Below are 25820 nucleotides of genomic sequence, written 5' to 3'. Positions count from 1 at the left end.
GCTGGGAAGAAGGTTATGTCCCGATGAGTATGCGGAATTCGAGGATAGTTACTCTATATAAACAGAAATGGAACAGAAGTGACTGTAACAATTACCGAGGCATTTCATTACTAAGTGTAGCCTGGAAAGCTTATGCAAGAGTCATCCTAATGCGATTACAAATCTTAGCTTTCAGAATCTCAGTGTGGCTTCAGGCCCGGGCGATCAACCGTAGATATGATCTTCTCCTAAAGACAGCTACAAGAGAAATGTCGTGAGCAGCAGAGGTCACTTTATTTTGCTTTAATTGACCTTGTTAAAGCGTTTGATTTAGTGAGCAGAAATGGGCTTTTCAAACTGTTGCAGAAGATTGGATGCCCACCTAAACTACAACAGATAATTGTCTCTTTCCATGAGAAAACACAAGCAACAATCTGCTTCAACGGTAAAACATCAGAAGCATTCCCTGTTAATAGTGGTGTGAAACAGGGATGTGTGTTCGCTCCAACTTTATTTGGGATTTTCTTTTCCCGTCTGCTCAGATTTGCCTTTGAAGACTGTGAGGAGGGAGTGTACCTACGTATGAGGTCTGGTGGAAATCTTTTCAACATTGCTCGCCTCAAGGCCAAGACCAAAGTAAAAAATGGTTCAAATGGCTCTGAGCACTATGGGACTCAACATCTTAGGTCATAAATCCCCTAGAACTTAGAACTACTTAAACCTAACTAACCTAAGGACATCACACACATCCATGCCCGAGGCAGGATTCGAACCCGCGACCGTAGCAGTCCCGCGGTTCCAGACTGCAGCGCCAGAACCGCACGGCCACCGCGGTCGGCAGACCAAAGTAAATACAGTTGTTATCCGTGAGCTGTTATATGCGGACGATGCAGCTCTAGTAGCGACCACAGAAGATGAGCTGCAGTATATAATCAACAAATTATCAAATGCCTGTGAAAAATTTGATCTACCCATCAGCCTTCAAAAGACTAAGATCATGGCGCAGAGCACTACCAACCTTCCATCCATCAGCATTGTTGGCAATCCTCTCCAGGTAGTTGATAACTTTACCTACTTGGGATCCACAATATGTAGCAACTTGTCCATGGACATCGAAATTACTAACAGAATCGCAAAGGCATCATCTGTCATGGCTAGATTGGCTAGAGTATGGAAGAACGGACTGCTTACCACAAAAACTAAATTAAAATTCTACAACGCTTGTGTTATAAGCACCCTTCTCTATAGTTGTGAGACATGGACAACTCTTTCCAGGCATGAATCTCGACTCAACAGCTTCCATCTCCGCTGTCTCCGGAAGATCCTTCAGATTTCTTGGAGAAATAGAGTACTCAACACCGAAGCCTTTCATCGTGCAAGCAGAATCAGCATCTTTGCACTCCTAAGTCATCGACGTCTAAGATGGTTGGGACATGTCAGGCGCATGGATCCTGAACGGATACCGAAACAACTGCTGTACGGAGAACTTCAGGAGGGTGTGAGGCCAGTGGGACGACCGCATCTTCGTTTCAAGGATGTCTGCAAGAGAGACCTGACCAAGACCAGAATCGATCCAAGTCGCTGGGAAAGCATTTCAGATGACCGTGTCAAGTGGCGAGTAGCTGTGCGCAACGGCGTCAAGCTCTCAGAGGACGAACGCACACAGGAACAAATCAGGAAGAGGACAAAGCGAAGAGACAGAGCTGCTTCTGTTAGAAGTCCCTCAAATTTCACATGTCCAAACTGCAGTAGGGACTGCTACTCTCCCTCGAGGACGGACGGATGCCATTATTGTCTTTCCTCTACCATTTATCCCGTATGTTAAAATCAAATTAACCATTCTTAATGTAACATTAATTCTCACTATATCACCGACTTTAACACCCGCACAACGACTCTCCACCATGCTTCACCACTGGCGGCGTACAATGCTCTTCGTACGTTCTCCCCAAAGTCGACGGACAGACATTCGACGATGACTTCTAAATACTTCAGACATAGGTTCGTCTGTGAATAACACCTTGGATACTTGCTGCACGGCTCCATTGATTTTGTTAATGTAACCAGTGCAATCTTATTACCTCATTACATTTGTGTAATAAAGATTTTTTGGCCGCTACGCAACCCTTTAAGCCCTGTTGCACTGTTGAGACAGAGATTGGAGCTGCTCAAATACTACCTGCTTCCTCGCGTGTTTCAGGTGCCGTATGAGTCCTCTGACATTTACTCTGTACATATACGAACTGATCTTCTCTGTATAATGTTACTCGGATTCTTCCAGATAGCGGAACACTTGCACTGGCACCAGTCTGCTTGAATCGCTGTAATGCATACGGCACTATAGACTGGGTTATGTCACCTTTTGTTGCTATTGTACTACAGAGTAACCTTCCTGATGCAGAACTGCAATTACAGCACGTTCTTCAATTCCAATCTCCTGCTTTCGTCCCATTCGGATATAATATGGTATGAACATAATCAGGTATACAAACACACTGCTAGATACCCACAGTGTAATGTAAATTAATGCGAACTGATTGCTACATAGGCAGCTGAAGGAATGAGGACTATTCGAATTGAACCGTCTCACGTAAAAGCACGTCAGTGTTGTGCTTACTCATGAACGCCCCTCTATGCGGATAACCAGTCAAATACACAAAAGGGGCGTTTAGTCTTTATGTGTTTATACTTGTTTTATTATCAGAAGGGTATACAATTCAAAATGAAATCCCTGTTTTAACCAGTAATTCATAGTTGTGATAGGTGATAGAAAACTTTCGTCCGGTAGTGTACATTGATAATTTTTGTATATTTTAGATTTCCTGGGTAGAGCGGGCTGAGAACAGAGTCAGAGATTATTCATCCAACTATCAGATTAGCTGGGAGAGGGGCCCATATGGTAATAGCTGCAAGGGCATCTCTGGTTTCGGCATTCACTTTACACCACTTCCAAAATATCGTGACCGGCACCTAACAATGCCAACAATTTTTTGTTTTATTATGGGACTATACGTCCAGTAGACAAAAGATTTAGAACCTAATGCACACGAAAGTGTAGCTGTTTATTTGTAATCAGTGTACAGTCGATGACGAGCCCGATTAGTGCAGTGCATCTATGTTCTGTGTGTGGGAGAGTTTATGAATAAAGAACGTTCCTTCTGAAGTAAATGGTGTAGTGTACAGCTCGAAACGCCAACAGCAGAGTGAGTGGGACTTGGGATTGCGCGCAGGCGGCAAGGACCCGCGCGACTCGGCGGCGCGCAGCCGCGGCGGCATCACGAGCACCGTCTGGAGCCTGGAGCCGGCGTCCCGCACCTGGAGCGCCGAGCCCGACATGCTCACCGCCCGACAGAGCTTCGCGCTCGTCGCCTGCTCCGGCCGCCTCTACGCTATCGGCGGGCAGGACCGTAGTGGCAGGTTGTAAAACTGCTCCTTCCCCCATTACGTTGTCACATATTATTAACATGGATGTACAAATATATGTACGTATGTTCCACATCTCCTCCTAAACCGTTGGACCTATTTCAACCGAAGTTAGAAAAATATCACTTATTTTTTGGAAAGAATTGCTATGGGGGTAAGAACCACCTATCTCTCAAAGGACTGGGGGTGTGGATAGAATACAAGTGAAGGCCGCAACGCACGAATACCCATACTTTATCCAGCCAGTATATGTGAATGATAGTACTTAGCGCCTTGCAACAAGCTTTACACATAGTTTCAACCATTTATGAAACTTTTTGTCGCTGACGAACCCCACAAAACGATGATACGAAAAAAATTATCACCACTACATTTTCTTGGAGAAGTGCTGTCTTGCAACACTTATTCACTGCCGGTTTCGATCATGGACCAGTTTCACAATGGAAAAACGTCTATTAATAGCATACATGTTATTTAACCAGGAAAGTATACACTGTTGCTGACTTGAAAGCCTAATAAAACTGATACTTAACACCGTAATACAGGCCTAGCTAAGCAGAAAACAACGTTAAAAATATGAAAACATGTAAGAGCAGTAAGTGCACAGCACTAATGCTCAGGAATTGAGCCTGTATTACGGCGTGAAGTTTCAATTTTCTCAAGGCATCTTAGAAAACGAGAACGGATAAAAATCAAAGTACACAGGATCTTAAAGATTGTCATATTGTCCAAATTATAATAGCGGTGAAGTGCAACTAACATCACTGATTAGCAGAGATGTAGTGTAAACATAAAACATCAACGAGAATAATCTGTCATTCCAACCGTAAAAGTCTTTTGCGAAAATATTCTATACAAAGAAACTTAGGTGATTAGAGCGATCTAACAACAAATAGACAGTGGGCAGTTTACTTACTGATGCAGTATGGACATCTATTTCAATTAGATGTAAGTATGTATGCAAACTGACCTTTCTGTACAACTTTTATAAATGTAAATATACTCACCAAATGTTACATCTACAGATTTACTTGAGGCTGGCGCTATAGCCGAAACAAGCTTGTAGTAAAGAAGGAGGATTACTGATTAAACCATTTTCAGTTTACCTGGAATTATTCATACAAAATATCATATTGTGACGTAGTCTATGCTGCGGCCCAACTGAAAATGAGTAAAATTTATGTATATGTTTTAACCTTTAAAAACGTATCAGTCTATTTTACCATCTGTATATAATTAAAGATTGACGTCGATAATATGCGCAATACAACTCCTCCAAATCGCCAGGCCCCACCCCATCGCCTTATCTCCTCATCACCAAGGCCAATGAATGGACAGCAAATAGAGAAATAGTCTTACCATTGCCGGATAATTTGAGCAGCCTCTTATAACTATTTAGTGCTTTGACAAGAAAGAACAACAGCGACTGGTACCATGTGTAAATTGAAAATATGTAACCGTGCAAATTAATTTCTAACGTGTGTATTAACGTTATATTTTAGACTTTGATCTTACGTTGTCCGTATTATACGTAGAGTGTAAAGGTTGAATAATACGGAAGTGTTGATAAATTTGACGAAAGACACATAAGCTAGATCTCCCTATTTTAGGCAGTATTTACGACCTGAGAAAACGCTTCGCTAGAACAGCTTTACAAAAAGAACAAGAGATAATGAAGGAAAGAGAAATTGAAACAGTTGAAAGACAGAAGGAAATAAGATCATAGTTGTGTTGCGGTCTTCAGTGGGAAGTTTGGTTTGATGCATCTCTCCACGCTAGTCTATAATGCACAAGCCACTTCATCTCAGAATAACTGCTGCAACTTACATACATTTGGACCTGCTTCCTGTGTTCATCCCTTCATCTCCTTCCAAAATTTTTACGCCTCCCTACTTCCCTCCATTAGCCGACTGACAATTCCTAAATGCCTCAGGATCTGTCCTATCAACTGATCTCTTCTTTTAATCAAGTTGTGCCATAAATTTCCTTTCAGTTCGGTTTAGTATCTCCTCATTCGTACTCAATCTGCCCATCTAATCTTCATCATTCTTCTGTAGCAACGAGTTTCAGAAGCTTGTATTTCCTTCTTGTCCGAACTGCACCCGCATGTCATTCCCGTACAAGGCTGCACACACACCATCAGAAAAGACTTCCTAACACTTAAATTTATGTTATATGTTAATAGATTTCTCTGAATCTGAAATGCTTTTCTTGCTATAGCCAGCCGGCATTTTCTATCCTCTCTACTTCGACCAACATCAGTTATTTCTCTGCCCAAATATCAAAACTCATCTATTACTTTTAGCGTCCCATTTCCGAATCTAATTCCCCCCAGTATAGTCTGATTTGCTTAGCCTATATTTCATTACTCTTGTTTTATTTTTGTTGATGTTCACCTTATAACCACTTTTCAAGACACTATCCATTCCGTTCAACGGCTCTTCCAAGTCCTTGGCTCTCTCTGACAGAATTACAATGTCATCGGCAGACCTCGTTGTTCTTACTTCCTCTCTCTGAACTTAAATTCTTTCTCCAAAATTTTCTTTGGTTTCCTTTACTGGTTGCTCAGTGTACAGATTGAATAACATTTCAGATAAGCTACAACTCTGTCACACTCCCTTCCCTTTCATGTTCTTCGAGTCTCATAATTACAGTATAATTTCTGTACAAGTGCCAAAGGCGGACATACCGACTATTACGTAGGTGGTCATAATGTTCTGAATGGTCAGTGTGTATAAGAATATGATGGATTTTATCACATGTACTACGTAATTTGTGCGTTGAAGAAGTGTGAAAGAGGAAGAAAAGGACAACAAAGGGATAGTAATAATGCAAACGTCCATCGCTTGTTTTGCCCTTCTGTCTCACATTAAGGAAGTATTCCGTAATTGATAGCCTACACCTAGAATTCAACATGTTCATTTACTGTATTTTAAAATCGTTACACCTCTGTTTTCATTAAGTTCCAGTGAAACACCAAAACACTATTCAAGTTTTCTAAAGATTATTGAACTATTTCTTAATGGTGGACTTCCTATAGCGCGGCTGGTCACTGCGGTCACCGCAGTGCGACTGACGAACACGGCAGACACTTTGACTAGCGGTTACTACGAAGCGTCCGTGGCTCCTGACTGATTGCAGTATACGCAAAAAATGGGTTTCCCCGTTTTGTTACTGTAGGAAATACCGTGTGTAAGAAAAGATTCATCAAATTCTGGAGTTAATTTTTCGGTAGAGGTTTTCCTTTTCCTTTAAGAAATTGAAAAAAAGTTTTTTTCCGGTTTATGCGTTATCTTCGTTGTATGATCCTTGTTCGATTCAGAGGAAAGTAACTGACACAATAAACCGATTTTTTGTATATAATAGTATCACATCACAGCTTGATGATAAAGTGTCAATTTTTCGAAGTTGGTCATAGTTATTGTGATATTTGGGAGTTAAGTAAACATATTGCATTAAGTTTGAGGGGTACGCGGTGTACAATGTTGGTGCCGGTTACTTTACGTTTGGTTCATTTGAGGTATACATTGCGAAGAAGTAGCCCTGGAAACTGCCGTACCGAAACCTGTATGTTTCTTCCGATATGTGGACGACACATTTGTAATCTGGTCACATGGAAAGGATCAACTACAAATATTTCTACAACATCCAAATTCCTTCCATATTAACATACAGTTCACTATGGATATCGAGAAAAATGGACAACTACCCTTTCTCACCTTGGTACACAGAGCATATACGATCTCGGACGAAGAGAACCTATCAACGTTACTCAAACACCTGGAGACTGTGATCCGCAGGAATGGATATGGCAACCGCCAAGTCCTAAGGGCCTTCGGACAACAGGCACAGTAGGGAACAAGATGAAGAACAAATGGAAGACGAGAAAAAAGACCTGGTGTTTTTACCTTTTGCAGGCAGCGTGTCTTCCAAAATAGGGAGACTTTAGGTGACACAAGATCGACAGTCTTCCGATCACCGGCTAAGGCGCGCGCTTTACTTGGAACGGTGAAAAACGATGTCGGCCTCAAGAAAGCGGGCGTTGCAAATGCTATATCGGCCAAACAGTTCGTAAGGTGGAAGATCGATGCAAAGAACACCAACGCTACACATGTCTAGGCCAACCAAGCCAATCTGCCCTAGCAGAACACTGCATAAACACTGGACACACAGCGAATTACGACGAGAAAAAGTACTAGCCTTCACAAATAACTACAGTGACTGCATCTTCAAAGAGGCCATAGAATTCGCGTAACAGACAACCTCGTCAGCAGGGCACTGGTTACCAACTCAGTAAGGCCTGGAAATCAATACCAAGCTCTACTAAGAAGCAACGTTGTAAGCATACACGAGATCACTCCGCCACGGCCGCCGAAGAGATACTGCCCCCCCCCCCCTTCCAATCAACCACACCACCACCACCTATGCAGCTACCGTTACCCTCACCACTGGACACGCTGCACTTTGCCGGCGCACGGAATCACATCCGGACCCGCGAGGGATAAATACTATCGGCAGAGAGCGGACATACCATTGCATCAGCACCACCTGATAATGGTGGAACGGTTATTCACCGAAATAGCGTGGGCATTTGACGGTCGTACCTGGCTGGACACCCGAGAACCCTTCAAACAACAAAACACTACAGAGGTTTATTTAACATTTGTATCTGAAATTTATTAATCTGTCAGGTTGTGTATAGCCAGTTATGTTTATTTATATTGTTGTCACTAAAAATCGCCTGCGGTTGTGATAAAGATGTGTCAGTATTAACAGTTGAGGATGCTGAACATGCTGGTAAAAAATTCTTAAGAAATTCATTATGATTACCCAGATATAACGTCATCTGAAATGATATCATTTTCGCTTCTTTGATCAAATCTGGTCTCAGTTTTTTTAACAGATATTGTTGTCTGAAAAATAAATCGTCGCCGTCACCGTCACCTCGCACCTACTTGATCGCCGTTTCCACAAGTTTTTTGCAATCTACAACTGTAAATGACAATTTTATAAAGACATTGTCAGTAATAAGTTCGGTAGCAGTACTGTACCGTGAGCTGCGGCTGCGGGGTACCTGCACTGCTCATGCAACCCACCTGTCACCACAGGCCACAGATTACACTTGATCGAACGCGGAATAAAGATAATGACAAATATCTTATTTGGAGACAAGTATCAGACAAAATCTACCACGCGCTACAAAAACGAAGAAAACACAAAACACCATAAAAGCACTTATATATCAGAATGAGATTTTCACTCTGCAGCGGAGTATGCGCTGATATGAAACTACCTGGCAGATTAAAATTTTGTGCCCGACCGAGACTCAAGCTCGGGACCTTTGTCTGGTAGAACACTTGCGCGCGAAAGGCAAAGGTCCCGAGTTCGAGTCTCGGTCGGGCACACAGTTTTAATCTGCCATGAAATTTCACTTATGTATAATTTACTAGAACAACGCATAAAATTTTCTCGATTTGGATTTTTTAAAGCAAAATGTAAATCCAGTAAAATATGGATCAAAAAGTGAGAAATTTTAAAATGTGAACACATGAATAATAGTGAAAATAATCGATCACCATTCGGAACATATCTCACAGAGCAAAATCGTAAAGGACTACATTTACGAAACAACTGAGACTGGAACGATCGAATAGAGAATGTTGTGGTGAAGCCAACCGAAATCTGCATTTTATTGGCTGAACAATTAGAAGGTGCAACATGTCTACTAAAGAGACTGCTTACACTACGCTTGCCCGTCCACTTCTGGAGTACTACTGAGCGGAACGGACTCATAACCAGGTGGGACTGACGGAGGAGCTCGTTTCGTATTATTGCGAAATAAGGGAGAAAGTGTCAAGGCTATGTTGCGCGAGTTGGAGTGGCAGTCATTAAAACAAAGGCGTTTTTGTTGCGGTGATAATCCCTCCGAATGCAATTTTTTTTTTCTGATGCCCGCCTACATGGGAGAAATAGTCATCGTAATAAAAGAAGAAAAACCAGAGCTCGCACGAAAACATTTAAGTGTTCGGTTTTGAAACGCGATCTTTGAGAATGGAAAGACAGAGAAATAGTGTGAGGTGGTTCGATCATCCTCTGCCAGGCACTTAGGTGTGAGCTGCAGAGTAGTCATATAGTGTAGAAAGAAACAGACATATCACAGTGCCTGTCAATTTTACTCAGACCAGATAAAGGAAGACACCACAACAACCTCCAAACATCGGCTTGGTTTCTGCGTAATTTGCAGAAATAAACTTGTCAAGTGGATATTGTCAACCAATGAAATAATAACCCCCTTTTAAATAATCTTATGGTTTACGAAAATTTACGTTGGGAATGGGCATGGGCCGGACAATGAAATTATACTGCAACGTTTTAATTTGGTCGACTGTACCAAAGGACTTGGTGGTGCTTCTATGGAATACCTCCAAGGCTGTGGTGTCTATTATTGTGAAGGTTGTTTTTCTTAACCTAGATCGCGTTGAAAGCTATACCATTCATTACAAATAAAATAAAATGAAATAAAATAAAAATAAAAATTTATGGCAATATCCAGCGAAGTTATTTTTTTTTTTTTTTTTAGGTTGATGTTTGGTTTTCTTTTTGATTAACTAACTCAGGTCACTACGGCAGTATACGAATTCTCCTTATCAGCGCCGAATTATTGGAGTTGGATGGAATTTGGTAGTCATATTTTCAGCTAGAATTAAAAAACCAAGTGTACCTACAAAATTTCATTCAACTCTTGTACATTTGTACTGATAGATAGAATGTGTACTCGTATACTGTTATAAATAGCGTAGTTACTTCATCAAAAAGAGAAATTAGTCATTATCCTACAAAAGAAAGAAAGACTTTATTGGATATTACCACTCTTTTTAAAAATAAAATGTAATGTAGCTTTCATCGTGATCTAGGCTAAGAACAACAATGTTTCCGATAGTAGCAATCTTTCCAATAATAGCCACCATAGGTATAGAAATAGTCCATTACTGTGCCATGTTGGTCTCTGGTATAGCCAACCAAATTACTAGCTGACGTGACGTGAGATGTGAACAAATGTGTCCGTCGTCTTTAGCCTAGTTCGTTGGTCACCGTGTCAGGTAAAGCTAACGCGGACCTCTATGCTATAATGTATGAAGCAAACTTTTCCTCAAGTAAATAAAATGTGAATATCTTTCAAAAAATGTGAAAGCTTTTGTAAACCAGAAAATATCGAATATCCTGTTATACTGTGGGACAAAACTGTCAAATTTGTTCGAGAAATCCTCGCTGCCGGTTGGCGATCGGCTTAAGCACGAAACTACAGTAGTTACTGCTGTGCAACAAATAATTGATCAAAAAATTTTTCTAGTTGCAGCTTTTTCTTCAGTGACATTTACGAAGACAGCCGCAGTGTTCTCAAACGATTGTGTATAAAACAATGAAAGATCTTGTGTTTACGTATTTTTCTGTTTTGCAGAGAATGTAGCTTTACCATCGAATCCAGTAGTTTGCGATCAGCCTGGCCTTAGCGTACCAGTTCCAAGATACATGTACCAAGTTAGGCTCTTTGTGTGCAGAGTGCTGCGGTCGGTGGAGCGCTTCAACCCCGTGTCCGGCGTGTGGGAGTACGTGGCGCCGATGCGGGAGGCACGCATGGGTCTGGCGGCCGCCCAGTTCCGGGGGCTCCTCTGGGTGGCCGGCGGCATGAACGGCGAGCGCTCGCACACCATCACCGACACCGTCGAGTGCTACGACCCCCGCAGCAACGCGTAAGCACACGCAAACTACTGGCACGCAGAAGCACGGCGCGGATAGCGATGAGGCTCTTGACAGTCACAAAAACTCACAACTTGATATTTGTACGAATGATATTTATTATACTACACGGACAAGCATAGTGCATTGCAATACTGGCGAATGCACTCTTCCAGGTATCCCGTTACATATAACATTAAGTCGAACGTTAGGGCCTTTTTATTCAAACAGCAACAATGTGTACGGTAGCCGAGACAAGTTCTGTCACTCGTGTAGCATCACAGATAAAATCGTAAACTCACTGATAATGCCATAGTAGTGAAGAAACAAAAACGGTGGCTATTAACAAACAAATTTTTGTCAAACATTCGACACAGTGTGATAACGAAATCTAGGAGTACGTCATGATTCCACTTTTATACACTACTGGCCATGAAAATTGCTACACCACGAACATGACGTGCTACAGACGCGAAATTTAACCGACAGGAAGAAGATGCTGTGATATGCAAATGATTAGCTTTTCAGAGCATCCACACAAAGTTGGCGCCGGTGGCGACACCTACAACGTGCTGAAATGAGGAAAGTTTCCAACCGATTTCTGATACAGAAACAGCAGTTGACAGGCGTTGCCGGGTGAATCGTTGTTGTGATGCTTATGTAAGGAGGAGAATATTTCCGACTTTGATAAAGGTCGTATTGTAGCCTATCGCGATTGCGGTTTATCGTATCGCGACACTGTTGCTCGCGTTCGTCGAGATCCAACGACTGTTAGCAGAATATGGAATCGGTTGGTTTGGGAGGGTAATACGGAACGCCGTGCTGGATCTCAACGGCCTCGTATCACTAGCAGTCGAGATGACAGGCATGTTATCCGCATGGCTATAACGGATCGTGCAGCCACGTCTCGATCCCTGAGTCAACAGACGGGGACGTTTTGCAAGACAACAACAATCTGCACGAACAGTTCGACGACGTTTGCAGAAGTATGGACTCTCAGCTCGGAGACGATGGCTACGGTTACCCTTGACGCTGCATCACAGACAGGAGCGCTTGCGTCATCGCGGTGAACGCAAATTGGAAGCGTGTATTCGTCATCGCCATACTGGCGTATCACCAGGCGTGATTGTATAGGGTGCCATTGGTTACAAGTCTCGGTCACCTCTTGTTCGCATTGTCGGCACTTTGAACAGTGGACGTTACATTTCAGATGTGTTACGACCCGTGGCTCTACCCTTCATTCGATCCCTGCGAAACCCTACATTTCAGCAGGATAAAGCACGACCGCACGTTGCAGGTCCTGTACGGGCCTTTCTGGATATAGAAGACGTTAGACTGCTGCCTGGCCAGCACATTCTCCAGACCTCTCACCAATTGAAAGCGTCTGGTGACCGAGCAACTGGCTCGTCACAATACGCCAGTCACCACTCTTGATGAACTGTAGGTATCGTGTTGAAGCTGTATGGGCAGCTGTACCCGTACACGCCATCCAAGCTCTGTTTGACTCAATGCCCAGGCGTATCAAGGCCGTTATTACGGCCAGAGGTGGTTGTTCTGGGTACTGATTTCTCGGGATCTATGCACCCAAATTGCGTGAAAATGTAATCACGTGTCACTTCTAGTATAATATATTTGTCCAATGAATACTCGTTTATCATCTGGATTTCTTCTTGGTGTAACAATTGTAATGGCCAGTAGTATAGTAGCCACGGTTTATCAGTCACATAACCAATTTGTACACTCAGTTTAAGTTTGAGTGTCTTATTTTCAACAGATATACACACCTTGACTTTTCATTAATCCTGTACTTCAAACCTGCGAGAACTATTACGTGACAGTTGTATTCAATGAGAGAAATACCTTGAATGAAAAAAGACACTTGTAATTGGTTGTATAAGATGACAAAATTATTTCGAAAGTGAAACTGTTAGATTTTTCATTACCACAGTTCTCCACAAAATAAACAATTGCAGTTGTTCGAATTCCGAGGGCACTTCAAAAAGTAAGTCACACGCTATTATGGCAGACCAAGTAAATTTTATTGAATGGTGCATTATACTTTGAAGTGAGGCAGATACATGACACTGTATTTCGTCACAATCACCAAGCCTCAGCAAACAACAGTCGCAACGCTCTACCAACCGTTCATTTCCTAGACGACAAAATCCGCTCCTCTGTCACGAACAGACGGACATGGCGTGGTACAAGGTCTGGATTTCCTGGTCAGCAACGGCTACGAATGTGGGGCTTTGGTTAAATTTCGATTCCATTTCAACACGGTTCGGAGTGACATTGCAGTGTTTCATACATTACTAGAATTTCACACTGGATCAGTGTGAAATTTAGACTTTTCGCTCACAAGAATAATATTGTCGAGCGTACTGCAGCTTCGGAGAACGTTTACAGTTGCAGCACCATTTCAGTGGCACACTGTGATGTACTTGTTATCTGTACCGCAGCTGAACTGTTTACAGGAAACCTAGAATAATAGTCTCTTCTAACAATGGACTATCTGTTGCGCAATAGTCTTAGCTTGGGCAGACATGCATCAACACATACCCTATCATCCTGATCTTCTTCAGGTCTGTGGTTTCAACATACGAGTGCTTCCTTTTTCGCCGCTTCTGTGAATTTTCTCTTTTCTTATCTTATCACTTCACCTAATTTTCAATATTCCTCTGTAGTACCACATCTCAGATGCTTCGATTCTCTTGTGTTCCGGTTTCTTCACGATCCATGATACGCTACCATACAGTGCCGTCCTCCAAACGTATATTCTCATGAACTTCTTCCTGAAAATAAGGCCGGTGTTTGATACGAGCAAATTTACTTTGTCCAGGAATGCTCTCTTTGCCTCTGATACACCTCGATTCGTCCCTCATGTGTTATTTTGCTTCAAAAGGTGGCACAATTCCTTACCTTCATATACTTCATTAAATTTCTCGCCCTCCTACTCCTCATTACTCAATACTTCTTCGGTTTGCTCTCAACCAATATTTGTACTCCATAGACTGTTCATTCCATTGAACAGTTCCTATAATTCTTCTTCACTTTCACTGATCACAGCAGTGTCATCAGTGGATCTTATCTTTAACATCCTTTGACCCTCAATTGTAATTCCAGTCATGAACCTATCTTTTAGTTGCATGATTGCTTTTACGATGTATATATACATTGGACAGCAGAAGCGAAAGATTGCATCCCTGTCTTACTCCCTTCTCAATCCGAGCACTTCGTTCGTGATGATCCACTAATATTGTTCCCTATTGGTTCTTGTAGACAATGCATGTTACCCGTCTCTCCCTATAGCTTACTGCCATTCTCCTCAGAATTTCGAACATCTTGCACCATTAGACATTGTCAAACGCTTTTTCCAGGTGGACAAATCCTATGAACTTGTCTTGAATTCAGTCTTTCTTCCATTATCAACTGCAACGTCAGAACTGCCTCCCTGGTGCCTTGACCATTTTTCAAGCAATGTGCGTATAGCCAAAGCTATGACGTGTCACTGGGCCTAGTTCAGTTAAAAGCTAAATAATAGTCGAATCTTATCTATAGTTACCCAAAGCGATGGCCTTCGTTTCCATTACTGGAAGACGACAAATTCCTCCATTTCTTACCTGTACGGTGAGAATGCTCGGTGAGATCGCCAGATCAAAATGCGCAGGACTTGCCTATGTGGGACCACAAAGGAGTTAGGGAACATCAGTATAAAATTCATGACAGATGCATTTGCGCCCAGATACTGTTGCAGATGGCTCGAAGCTCACAACCGTGGTACATGATCAAGGGGTAATTTCTGAGTACTTCAAGTGACTTGGGAATGTATTCCACCGAGTTGTACCATATGATTGTTGTGGAGATAAAGATAATCGGCCAAAGATTTCTGGACATTACAACAGTTATGAACATGAACGAGTTAAATTCGGCGCTGTATATTTCTCTCGAAAACTTTTCGTGACATAATGTGACGAAATCCATTCCCAGTTTAAGACTGTTGAGCTTAAAGGAAGAAAGCGGTCACAGAGCGTTCCCAGCTGTGCCGTAATGTTTGTCAGCACCGATCTAAGATTACCACTCGGTTTCAGATTAACGCGGCTGTTGGCTCGGGTGCCGTTTTGTTTGTTAGTAATTTTTAGCCACCTCGCATAACATTGTTGAATCAGGTGTGCCGAGGGTTAGCAGCTTGACATGGCCACCAGGTGGACGATGTCGGCGCAGCTGCGGCAGCCGGTGTGCTTCTCGCGGCTGCTGTGCCTGCAGGACACGCTCTTCCTGGCCGGCGGGGCCACGCGGGCAACACGTGACGCGCCCATCGGCAGCATCGACAGCGTCGACGTCTGGGACCCCACGCAGGGACGCTGGTGCGTGCGCGCCAAGCTCTCCGTTCCCCGACACGGACACGCCGTCGGGTACATAGGTAAGCCTTTGTTACTTCCTGCCGCACTCATAAGCCTCAACTAAGTAGCCACTGCTGAAGTAGCTGTCGTAATGTGCAGCAATAGAAACACCCTTGACACACACACACACACACACACACACACACACACACACACACACACACACACACAATATTTCTTACCCCCTCAAAACAAAACGCTTGTCCTTTTCGACTACTGTGAGCAGTGTCACCCACTATCGCCGTTGTAAGTCACGACAATGAGCAGTTCTATGTGAGTCACTCGATTGCCTGGAATTAGCTACACTCATGCTCATAAATTAAGGATAATTGCAGAATGTGGTTCCACACAACGTGGCACTACACAAAACTGGCGCTAATAGAATAGGCACGTAGGGAACACACATGACACAGATCTGTAAGTCCACGGTATTGGTGATAGTTTAGAAAACCGCCCCGAAACACATTTGCTACAAAACGCCACTGTTTCCTGCGCATGTACCCCGACATCAATATGGGATATGATCACCATGCACACGTACACAGGCCGCACAACGGGTTGGCATATTCTGGATCAGGTGGTCGAGCAGCTGCTGGATATAGCCTCCCATTCATGCACCAGTGCCTGTCGGAGCTCCTGAAGTGTCCAAGGGGTTTGAAGACGTTCAGCGATACGCCGACCGAGAGCATCCCAAACGTGCTCGATGGGGTTTATGTCTGGAGAACAGGCAGGCCATTCCATTCACCTGATATCTTCTGTTCAAGGTATTCCTCCACGATGGCAGCTCGGTGGGGCCGTGCGTTATCATCCATCAGGAGGAAGGTGAGACCCACTGCACTCCTGCAAAGCCGGACATACTGATGCAAAATGACGTACCGGTACACCTGACCTGTTACAGTTCCTCTGTCAAAGACATGCAGGGGTGTACGTGTACCAATTATAATCCCACCTCACACCATCAAACCATGACCTCCATTCAAATCTATTTCAAGGACATTAATGGGTTGGTATCTGGTTCCTGGTACACACCAGATGAAAAACCCGGAGAGAAAAACTGTTCAGACTATATCTGGACTCGTCCGTGAACATAACCTGGGACCACTGTTCCAAAGACCATGTACTGTGTTCTTGACACCAGGCTTTACGGGCTCTCCTGTGACCAAGGGTCAGTGGAATGCACCTTGCAGGTCTCCGGGCGAATAAACCATGTCTTTTTAGTTGTCTGTAGACTGTGTGTCTGGAGATAACTGTTCCAGTGGCTGTGGTAAGGTCGCCAGCAGGGCTACCTGCAGTACTCCGTGGCCGTCTGCGGGCACTGATAGTGAGGTATTAGTCTTGTTGTGGTGTTGTACACTGTGGATGTACCGACTGTAGCGCCTGGACACGTTTCCTGTCTGCTGGAATCGTTGCCATAATCTTGAGATCGCACTTTGTGGCCCACAGAGGACCCGTGCTACGACCTGCTGCATTTGACCAGCCTCCAGTCTCCGTAGTATTCTATCCCTCATAACGTCATTAATATGTGTTCTTTGGGCCATTTTCAACACACAGTCATCATTAGCACGTCTGAAAACGTCTGCACACTTACTCGCTGCATCATACTCTGACATGTACCACCACAACTCTGCGTATCTGGACTGCTGCCAGCACCACCGTGCGACGACCGCAGGTCAAATACACCGCATGGCCATACCCCGAGGTGATTTAAACCCGCAAACCGCCCACCAGTGCGTTGTTTCACCGTGTATCAGCATATCCTTAATTTATTAGCATGAGTGTAGTTACATGGGTCGAGATGCAGACGCGACAGAGTGACAAAATAGCATCATCGTGTTTGGATGGACCCATGATCACTCCGTGAATGACGTTGCTCGATTTGTTGGTGCATCACCGTGAGTTGTCCCATGTGTCGACAAGGAATGGTATACTACTCGCAGCTAACCAGATTTTTGTGAACAGTGTTATATCCACGGTGCTATCATAATGTGTAAACCGGAAAAACTGTGAAGGCTGATCTTAACATTACCCGCGAAAGGCAAAGTTCCATGCCCGAGTCCCGGTTTAGTACACAGTTTTTAATCTGCCAGAAATTTTCAGATTCAATATTTTTATAACTCCCTTCGATAACGCAACACGTTGAGACATCATGCTGTACCGTAATGACGTGGGATTAGCCGCCTTGCGAGGAAAAGTGTAACACGGAGTTTGATATCGCAATACGTTCACCAGTGTTACTGGTATGATGTTCTTCCACTCTTGGCGCAATATACAACGTGTATATCGTGTGTGATAAGTTAAAATTTCGTGCCAGACAGAGTTTCGAACGGTGATCGTTGTTTCTTGACAGCAATGCTCTTGGTACTGACTCACCTGACAACACCTCACTGAGACCCAGAGCTACAGGCTATCGCTGGCTCTACTCTCCTCCTTCCAAACCCCCACACAACTCTTCTCTAAATGAAGTGGAAAAAGCTTCCACAGGAACCTGGGTAAAGTGAAAAATTACATATAATCACGGTCGCAGTGGTGGGCCCTAAACTATTATCTTTCTTCCTTCCTCCCTTCGTGGTTTTGTAACTTTTAGTTCAGTGAAATCAGGGTAAAACCAAAACTAACTAACAAGATTCCAGACATTGTTCAGGGATATTTCCTGAAAATTTTGGCGCAGTGGACCCGTAGTCTCTGGTGGTTTATTACAGAGTAATTGCATTCCCTTTGATTTCTTACAACCATTCATCTTCCTATATGTACTTCATTGAAAATATCTCAATATCAGTTCGAATGTTGACGATATGCACTGTATGTCTTGTTTGGAAACAAACTTGTTCCATTCACTCACGGTACTTGCTTTTAACAGTAATGTCCACTTTACCCTTCGCCCTCAAGCTTGCATTTGGTATTGCTCGTTTCTGTTCTGGTTTTTTTTTCCGACAGTGCTGGTCGTGTGTAAACAGTGATACACTGAAGTATGAATATTCTTACTGACGAAAAATTAGCGGAATGGCTTCAGTGAATGCAAGTTCCCGCAGAAAAGACAACCGTATCGCTGTACCTTTGCAAATATCTGAGACTTACGTGTATTACGAGAGGTATATTTTGGTTTCTTTCAAAGAAATAAAGGTAACTGAAATGACAAACAGAAAAAAACGTGGTTACATTGCTAATTTGTAACGAGTCCCTGCGAAGGCACCCGTCCATCATAACACCATAGAAAATATCCCTTAATAATCTTCGAAGATTTGTCGCTGGACATCGGGTTCATTCTGTTCAAGAGCCTCTGTAAAGTTTGGGCTTAATAGAAAGCAACTACAAAAAAGTTGGAGCTGAAATAGGAGGGACACGCTGGTCTCAGATGTTCATCAATAGGCCTATATCAGACACTTTCATACGATATTCGTATATTCCAAAATTATTTTGAAATTGCTGGTATTGTCATCGTTTTATTTTCAGAAAATATTTCTTATGCTTGATCTTAAATTACGTCGTATGACCGACAATGGTTCACTCCATGGAAAGTAGTCCGAAGCTCGTGGTCGTGCGGTAGCGTTCTCGCTTCCCGCGCCCGGGTTCCCGGGTTCGATTCCCGGCGGGGTCAGGGATTTTCTCTGCCGCGTGATGACTGGATGTTGTGTGATGTCCTTAGGTTAGTTAGGTTTAAGTAGTTCTGAGTTCTAGGGTACTGATGACCATGGATGTTAAGTCCCATAGTGCTCAGAGCCATTTGAACCACCATGGAAAGTAGGAAGCAGAAGATTGTCCTCCAGCGTCAAGAAACACGAAAGAGATTGGACTCTCACTGTGGAGACATCCACTGTTTTTTTCATGTAATGCATGAACCAGAACTTTCAGAGGTTCTTCAGAGACGATCTCTGGCGGCTTCTAACGGCGTTATTGAATTTCATGTGGTTTCTTGCCACGCTTAACTTTGTAATTCTGCTGCACTGAAAATTAGCGCAACAGTGGAAATGTCGATGATACATGTTGCGTGTCTTGTTTGGAAACAAATGTGTTCCATCGTTTACGTCCGAGACTCCTATTGACCTAGTTGCTAGGAAGATACTATCCAATAAAATTTTACTTTATTTTATAACAGGTATGAAAACAGCTAATCTTTATGTTTTCGAGTGTGTTGATAACGAAACTATTAATGAAAATGCAATATTATCTCCTCCTTCGGAGGAAGGATACTGAAGGCGCAACCGCTTTGACTGGCGTTTGTAGTTTTCTACTGGTGATCCCCTGACTATGTCCAGCTGTAGTTGGCTAACACTGATGCAGTCCACTTTTCCTGGTGTCTCATTTCACTGTCCGAAATGTGCTGATGGAGGCGTTCTCCGTGCTCGTCGGTTACAGCACCAAAGTGATCAGGAAAGAAGTCGTAGTGGGAATCTGGAAAATGCAACTTTAAAGACATGTTGCACCCCAGTCTACTGCTGAAATGAAGAAGATTTGCTACAAGATCGTTATAGTTCTCTGCCCTCTTATTTAGTAGAAAGCTTATTGACGTTTGAAGAAATGCATCGCCACTAACTTTTCATCACTTGTCAGAATGGTGTTGAAATGCTCATCTTCGTACAGTTTGCGTACCTGGGGACCAACGAAAAGCCCCTATTTTATTTTCGTCTCACAAAGTCGTAGAAATTTCTCGCGCAACTGTTTCCCAGATTTGCCCATGGCCGCATCGAAGTTTTTCATTAGGCCCAATTTTAAATGAAGAGCAAGGAGAATTATGTTTTTGGATTCGACAACTGCTTCGTACATGACATTGTTAGATCCTGGCTCAAGTAATTGACTTTGAGGCCTATCTTCCTTCTTATAATGAACTGCTTTGATGTGGCTAGCCGTGCGGGATTAGCCGAGAGGTCTAAGGCGTTGCAGTCATTGACTGTGAGGCTGGTCCCTGCGGAGGTTCGAGTCCTCCCTCGGGCATGGGTGTCTGTGTTTGTCCTTAGGATAATTTAGGTTAAGTAATGTGTAAGCTTCGGGACTGATGACCTTAGCAGTTAAGTCCCATAAGATTTCACACACATTTGAACATTTTTTTGATGTGGCTATCCCAGAGACATAAGAAGCGACAGAATTTGGTGGAGCCGTGTTGTAGTCCAAGTAACATGCCAGTGACTTTCAGATCCTCGGAAATCTGCCATGTAAAGTTGTCGTAGTTCAATCGCAGCAAAAATAATTGTTTCATGTTACATATGTTTCTTTCATGTAAGCTACATACCCGATCGGAATTGATGGTAACACGTTGCCATTATGGAGTGGCACTCATTTGAGACTTACTTTAGAGGAGTCTCTAAACAAGCTCCAATTTTTATAGTGAATGCTCACAGCTGCCGTTAGTCCCTATACATTATTACAAAATACAAAGTTCTTTTCACTTCCGAAAAAATGGAAGTAATGGCATATGGCAGTTACGAAACTCGGTCACATTTACCGTCTTATCAGGGCAATTCCATTGTTGTGGTCTTGACCCCACGATTCAGATTTACCTTTCGAAATACCAGATCTCTCACTAGATCAGTAAGTTCACACTGTGTTACTCAGTCAGTATCTTTATATATACTGTTACACACAAATCAGGATCTTTCGAAGAACTGTGATTTTCAAAGTGATGGTGCAGCACTAGTGTCACTACCATTCTCGTACTATCACTATCATGTGGGACGGGAACAGGCAGCTTGTCTCCGTGAGGCAGTGGTCGCATGGTCAGCGTATGTTAGGACATGTCAAGGCACACGTTTTCTTCTAGAAATACCATGTGGCAATAGAGTTATCATACAAGATTAACAAGAGTTATTATACAAAATTAACTGTCATTCACATGGTTTGATGGTTCCAGCAAGATCACGGGTATAGCAAAGTCCATGGAAGATCTTTTGCTATTCAACCACGAATGAAGACTCGAGACACAAGATATGCAACATACGAGGAGCCCAGGCCTTATTCTGGTCACCGATTTTACAGCCAAAGTTCAGTCTGTACGCCTTCCTAACATATGACGTTATTGCCCTCCTCTGCGATTTCAGTATAACCTGTCTGCAAATGTAGCAAACATTGTCAGCACTGTATAACCGTTTGCGAGGCATATTGAATTACAGGAATTACAGTGACCTCACACAATTCAAAACACGTTCTTCCAGCACACGAAAAGAACACACACGAAAATACGCTTAAATGAAACATGCTCCGCTCCTCCCTTCCTCTTCCCCTTCCCTTTGTTGCTATAAGCCCGCGCTGAAAACAGCGACAAGATGTACATAGCTAATGTTGCCTGAAACTACACCACTCTGTCTACCATCAGCGGGATTTAGAAGTTTATATGGGTAGGGATTGACACTGATCGCTAATAAAAAATAATTATAATAAACTGCACCAATTTTAATGATAGTCAATTCGAGTTTTTCATTGTCTTTTTCGTTATCAGCGTGGTTGATATAGTCAGCAAAGATTCATCCCAGTTTCATTTTCACTGTTGGTTAATGTTTTCGCAGCAGCGGAAGCAGTACGACATATTGCTGGAATTCTTGAGTGTGTAAGACAAGCGATAGTGTCGGTGTAACGCTATAACATTATTATAACGGACAAAATTTTGAACAGTGCCTTTAAGGGAACAGTTCTGCATTTGGCGAAACAGATTGAATACACGGTGGTAAAAGTGTATGTGTTTCGTCTGAGGGTTGTTGCCTTACTTTGTCTTGTGTATTGTACGTTTTGATTATTACATATTACAGGCTTCTTTCCTGTTGTGAAGATATAAGGGGCGATCAAAAATTTTGGTTTTGAGGGCACTGCTGCATCATATATGCAAGCTAGCGCGTCTTCGATGCCGGTATATAAACACCGATATAGGCGAAGGTTTAGTGCGGCCTTCGAACGGAATCTTTTTGATCGCCCTTTATATCTTCACAAAAACAACGGTGATTGCGATAACACACCGAAGAAAACATAATTACATTATTACTCTGTAATGATCTGCCGGAGACTGATGTTCTTATGCCAAAATACCCAGACGGTACCACTTATCACTGAACAGCCTCTGGAAGTTCGTCGGTGGAGCTCTGATTCAACCTGTACATCAATGATATGTCACGAAACATGACAGATGACTCAAAATGTTTTCTCCTTGCTTATAGCAGGTGTGTCATTGTGAAAGACTTGGAAGTTAATGTAAATGAAGTAACCAACACGATAGTCGGTAACATCAGCATGATGCTTTCGGAGAACAAATTAACAGTTAAATATAATTCATACAGTTTGTATCACGTAACTCTCCTGAAAGCGAAATTTTTTAGTCTCAGAGTGCTCAAAAGTCTGAAATAGTCCATTTTAAATTATTAGTATAGGGAGTTCATGAAAACCCTTCTTAGAAGTGTTGTATTAAGGTTGTGTAGAAACTAAATGCTCCTATCTCCACTACAAGAATAATGTGTGTCTGATACCGAAAGGCGAAGGTTTGTTTGCTTTCAGTCTGTTATCTCATATGGTGATATATTTTGCGGCAACCCTGTGCACTCAGTAAGATAATTCGTAGCCCTGTAAAGGGCGGCAAACGGATATGCGGGGTCATTTTGCAAACTTCGTGTAAGCCACTGTTCAGGTGGCTGGGAATTGTAACTCTGTGATCCATGTACATATATTACGTCGTGGGATTTTTTTGTTCACAATACTGTCCCACTCAGAGGAAACTTCAACATTCATTCAATGAACACTAGACAGGAAAACTATATATGCTTACCTAACACATCCTAAAGCATTGTACAGATGAGTGCAGGTTTCATTTTCAGTAGGTTTCCAGTGGATATGAAAGGAAATGAGTATAAAGACTCAGTTCTTAAGTTACCTTGTAGCACTTTCAATCTATTCTGTACAGCAGTTTCTCGCAGTAGTAGAGAACTTTTCTCTGTAATGTGTTATTTATTGGTGGACTACCTGAGTACCCACTGTTGCCTGGTTGTGCTTTGTCCCTTTTCTCTTTCCACCTCCCCCCCCCCTTTCTGTCTATACTGCATCCATCTGTTCATACTCCCCTCTGCCCATCTGCTCCTCCACCCCTATCCCCTCAATAATTTTCTTCTCCCCTCTCTTTGTCCATATTCTCCTCCACCTCTTTCTGACGATCGCTTCCTCCCCCAGTTCCTGTCCATCTCCTCCTCTTTCCCTCCCCATCACCCCCTATCCCCTCTCTCTGTGCACATCCTATTCTACCATTTCTGTCCATATCTCCTTTCCCTCTCTCTGTTCATCTCCTCCTCCCCCTATCTGGGTCCATCTCCTTCCCCCTCTCTGCCTGTCCATGTATTTCTCTCTCCATCTCCCTTCACATCATCACTCCCACCTCAATAGGAGATTGTTGGTTCTCCCCCCCCCCCCCCAAGTGTTCTTTTCCATACAGTAAGTGATATCTGTACCATGTTTGGTTGAAAACGATCCATTGGTTTAGGAGGAGATCTGGAACATACATAAATACAATTTTTTAATTTGTGTGGCTTCTCTAAAGATTTTAATTGCATTTTTTGTGTTTTATTAAGTTTTTAGTTCTTTTGTTTATTAAGTCCAGCATCTCGTTCCATACTCCTGGATTGATTTCAACCAAATTTGGTACAGAAAAAACAGTCCTCATGAGTATGAGCACTGTGGGCTTTATAACCATGTAGCTCCAATAGGAATGTAGATATAGGAAAAAAAGTGTCATTTCTCAGTCCCTGTTGTATAGGCTGCCCTGCACAACAGGTATGTCGTGTGAGAACGTTATCTGTCAGCCAGATCAACCTGCCTCACAGGGCAGCCTACATGTCAAGCAATAATCAGTTTTCCAGGCTCCAACAAGTAGGTTGCCATGCATGACAGGTGTGTTATGTTGAATTAGTATCTTGGAGTAGTATTGGCTGTGATATAGACCTCTTTTGCATAGTGGCCTGAACATCAGGGACAAATAAATTTTCAAGCTCCTGATATCTAGCGTGTGCTGTAGGACAGGTGAGTTGTGGGGTTAGTCTCATCCTGCTTCACTGAAATGCATTGCAGGGGTTACACTTGTCGATTGGGCACTGTAGAAAAAGCGAGGGGGAGGGGATGAAGGTAGCGAGAGGCTGGGGAGGAGCCAGACGGGTAGAAGTGGCAGGATGAGGTGGATAGATAGAAGCAGGAAGAGGCAGACACAGAGAGGAGGATGTATGTTCAATATGTGTGCCGAACCCTCACTCTGGCATTAGCAGTAATTAGTTTAAGAGTGTCGGTATGACGTCCGCAGGCACGCACCTGCTGGTGGTGGGCGGCCTGACGACGGTGTACGTGCGTGCGCTCAGCTCTGTGGAGGCGTTCTGCTGCGAGGCGGGATCGCGCGTGCGCAGCGTGCCGGACCTGCCCGCCGCCGTCGCCGGCCACGACATCGTCACGCTGCCGCCGGCCGCACTCATGTGAGGCCGCCCGCGACAAGTCCTCGCTGTCTCACTTCATAACCAAATACACCTTTCTTACAATCAACCAGTTTCGTGTGTTTACTGTGAAGCAAAGAGTGCAGCCTGTTTCATATGAGCTAAGCATATGCATTAAACCGTTTATGTTTTTCTTACCCCTCCAGGTAGGAGAAGGAAAAGCAAGTCCACATCTACATCTGCATGACTGATCTGAAATTCATACTTATTAGTCTGTCGGGGGGCGCATACGACTACTCTCAGATCATTTCCCTACCGTTACACTCTCAAAAATCTTCTGAGAAAAATCAACGTCTTAATCCTATTACACGAAGGTCATTTCTCCTTCTGTGCATGGGAGTCTGCGAAACATTTTGGCACTCGGAAGAAAGCGTTGGTCATTGAATTTGCATGGAAAGATCACACCGCAACGAAAAACCCTTTGTTTTAACATTTGTTCTTTTCCGCTCCTAGGAGATATATTTTCTAATACATTTTGCAGTTGGTTTTGATCTTTTGAAGAATTTACTAGATGGTAAACGACAGCATTATCAGCAAACACTCTATGAGAAATGCTCAGATTATTTCCTAATTCGTTTACTTAGAACAAGAACAGCAGAGAGCCCATAACATATTCCTGGCGAACCCCTGATAACGCATCCCTTTCACTGGATGACTTCATGTCAGTTAGTATAAACGGTGGCCTTTCTGACACAAAATCACGAATCCAGTCTTTCATCCGAGTCGATACTCGATGCGCATGCAATTTCATTACAAGCTGCTTTTGAAGAATGTTGACAAAACCCTTGTGATAATCTGGAAACATGCAAACGGTCGATAATACTCACTAATTTGAGTGTATGTA

The 25820-nt window shown here is 43.1% G+C and overlaps 1 protein-coding gene across 1 annotated transcript in view; it reads left to right on the top strand.

The window, feature by feature from the left end:
- LOC124595244 overlaps nucleotides 1-24962 on the top strand; it is a 175129-nt gene extending 150167 nt beyond the window's left edge. The window contains exons 15-18 of the mRNA XM_047133909.1: nucleotides 3210-3396; nucleotides 10962-11153; nucleotides 15342-15559; nucleotides 24793-24962. Of these exons, the coding sequence (XP_046989865.1) occupies nucleotides 3210-3396; nucleotides 10962-11153; nucleotides 15342-15559; nucleotides 24793-24962 (767 nt within the window). The remainder of the gene's footprint in view (nucleotides 1-3209; nucleotides 3397-10961; nucleotides 11154-15341; nucleotides 15560-24792) is intronic.
- Nucleotides 24963-25820: the final 858 nt, after the last annotated feature.

Source organism: Schistocerca americana, chromosome 1 (genome assembly GCF_021461395.2).
Source record: "Schistocerca americana isolate TAMUIC-IGC-003095 chromosome 1, iqSchAmer2.1, whole genome shotgun sequence".
Classification (NCBI taxonomy): domain Eukaryota; kingdom Metazoa; phylum Arthropoda; class Insecta; order Orthoptera; family Acrididae; genus Schistocerca; species Schistocerca americana.
Note: the sequence above shows the minus strand (reverse complement) of the source record. Positions and strands in the feature narration are given on the sequence as shown.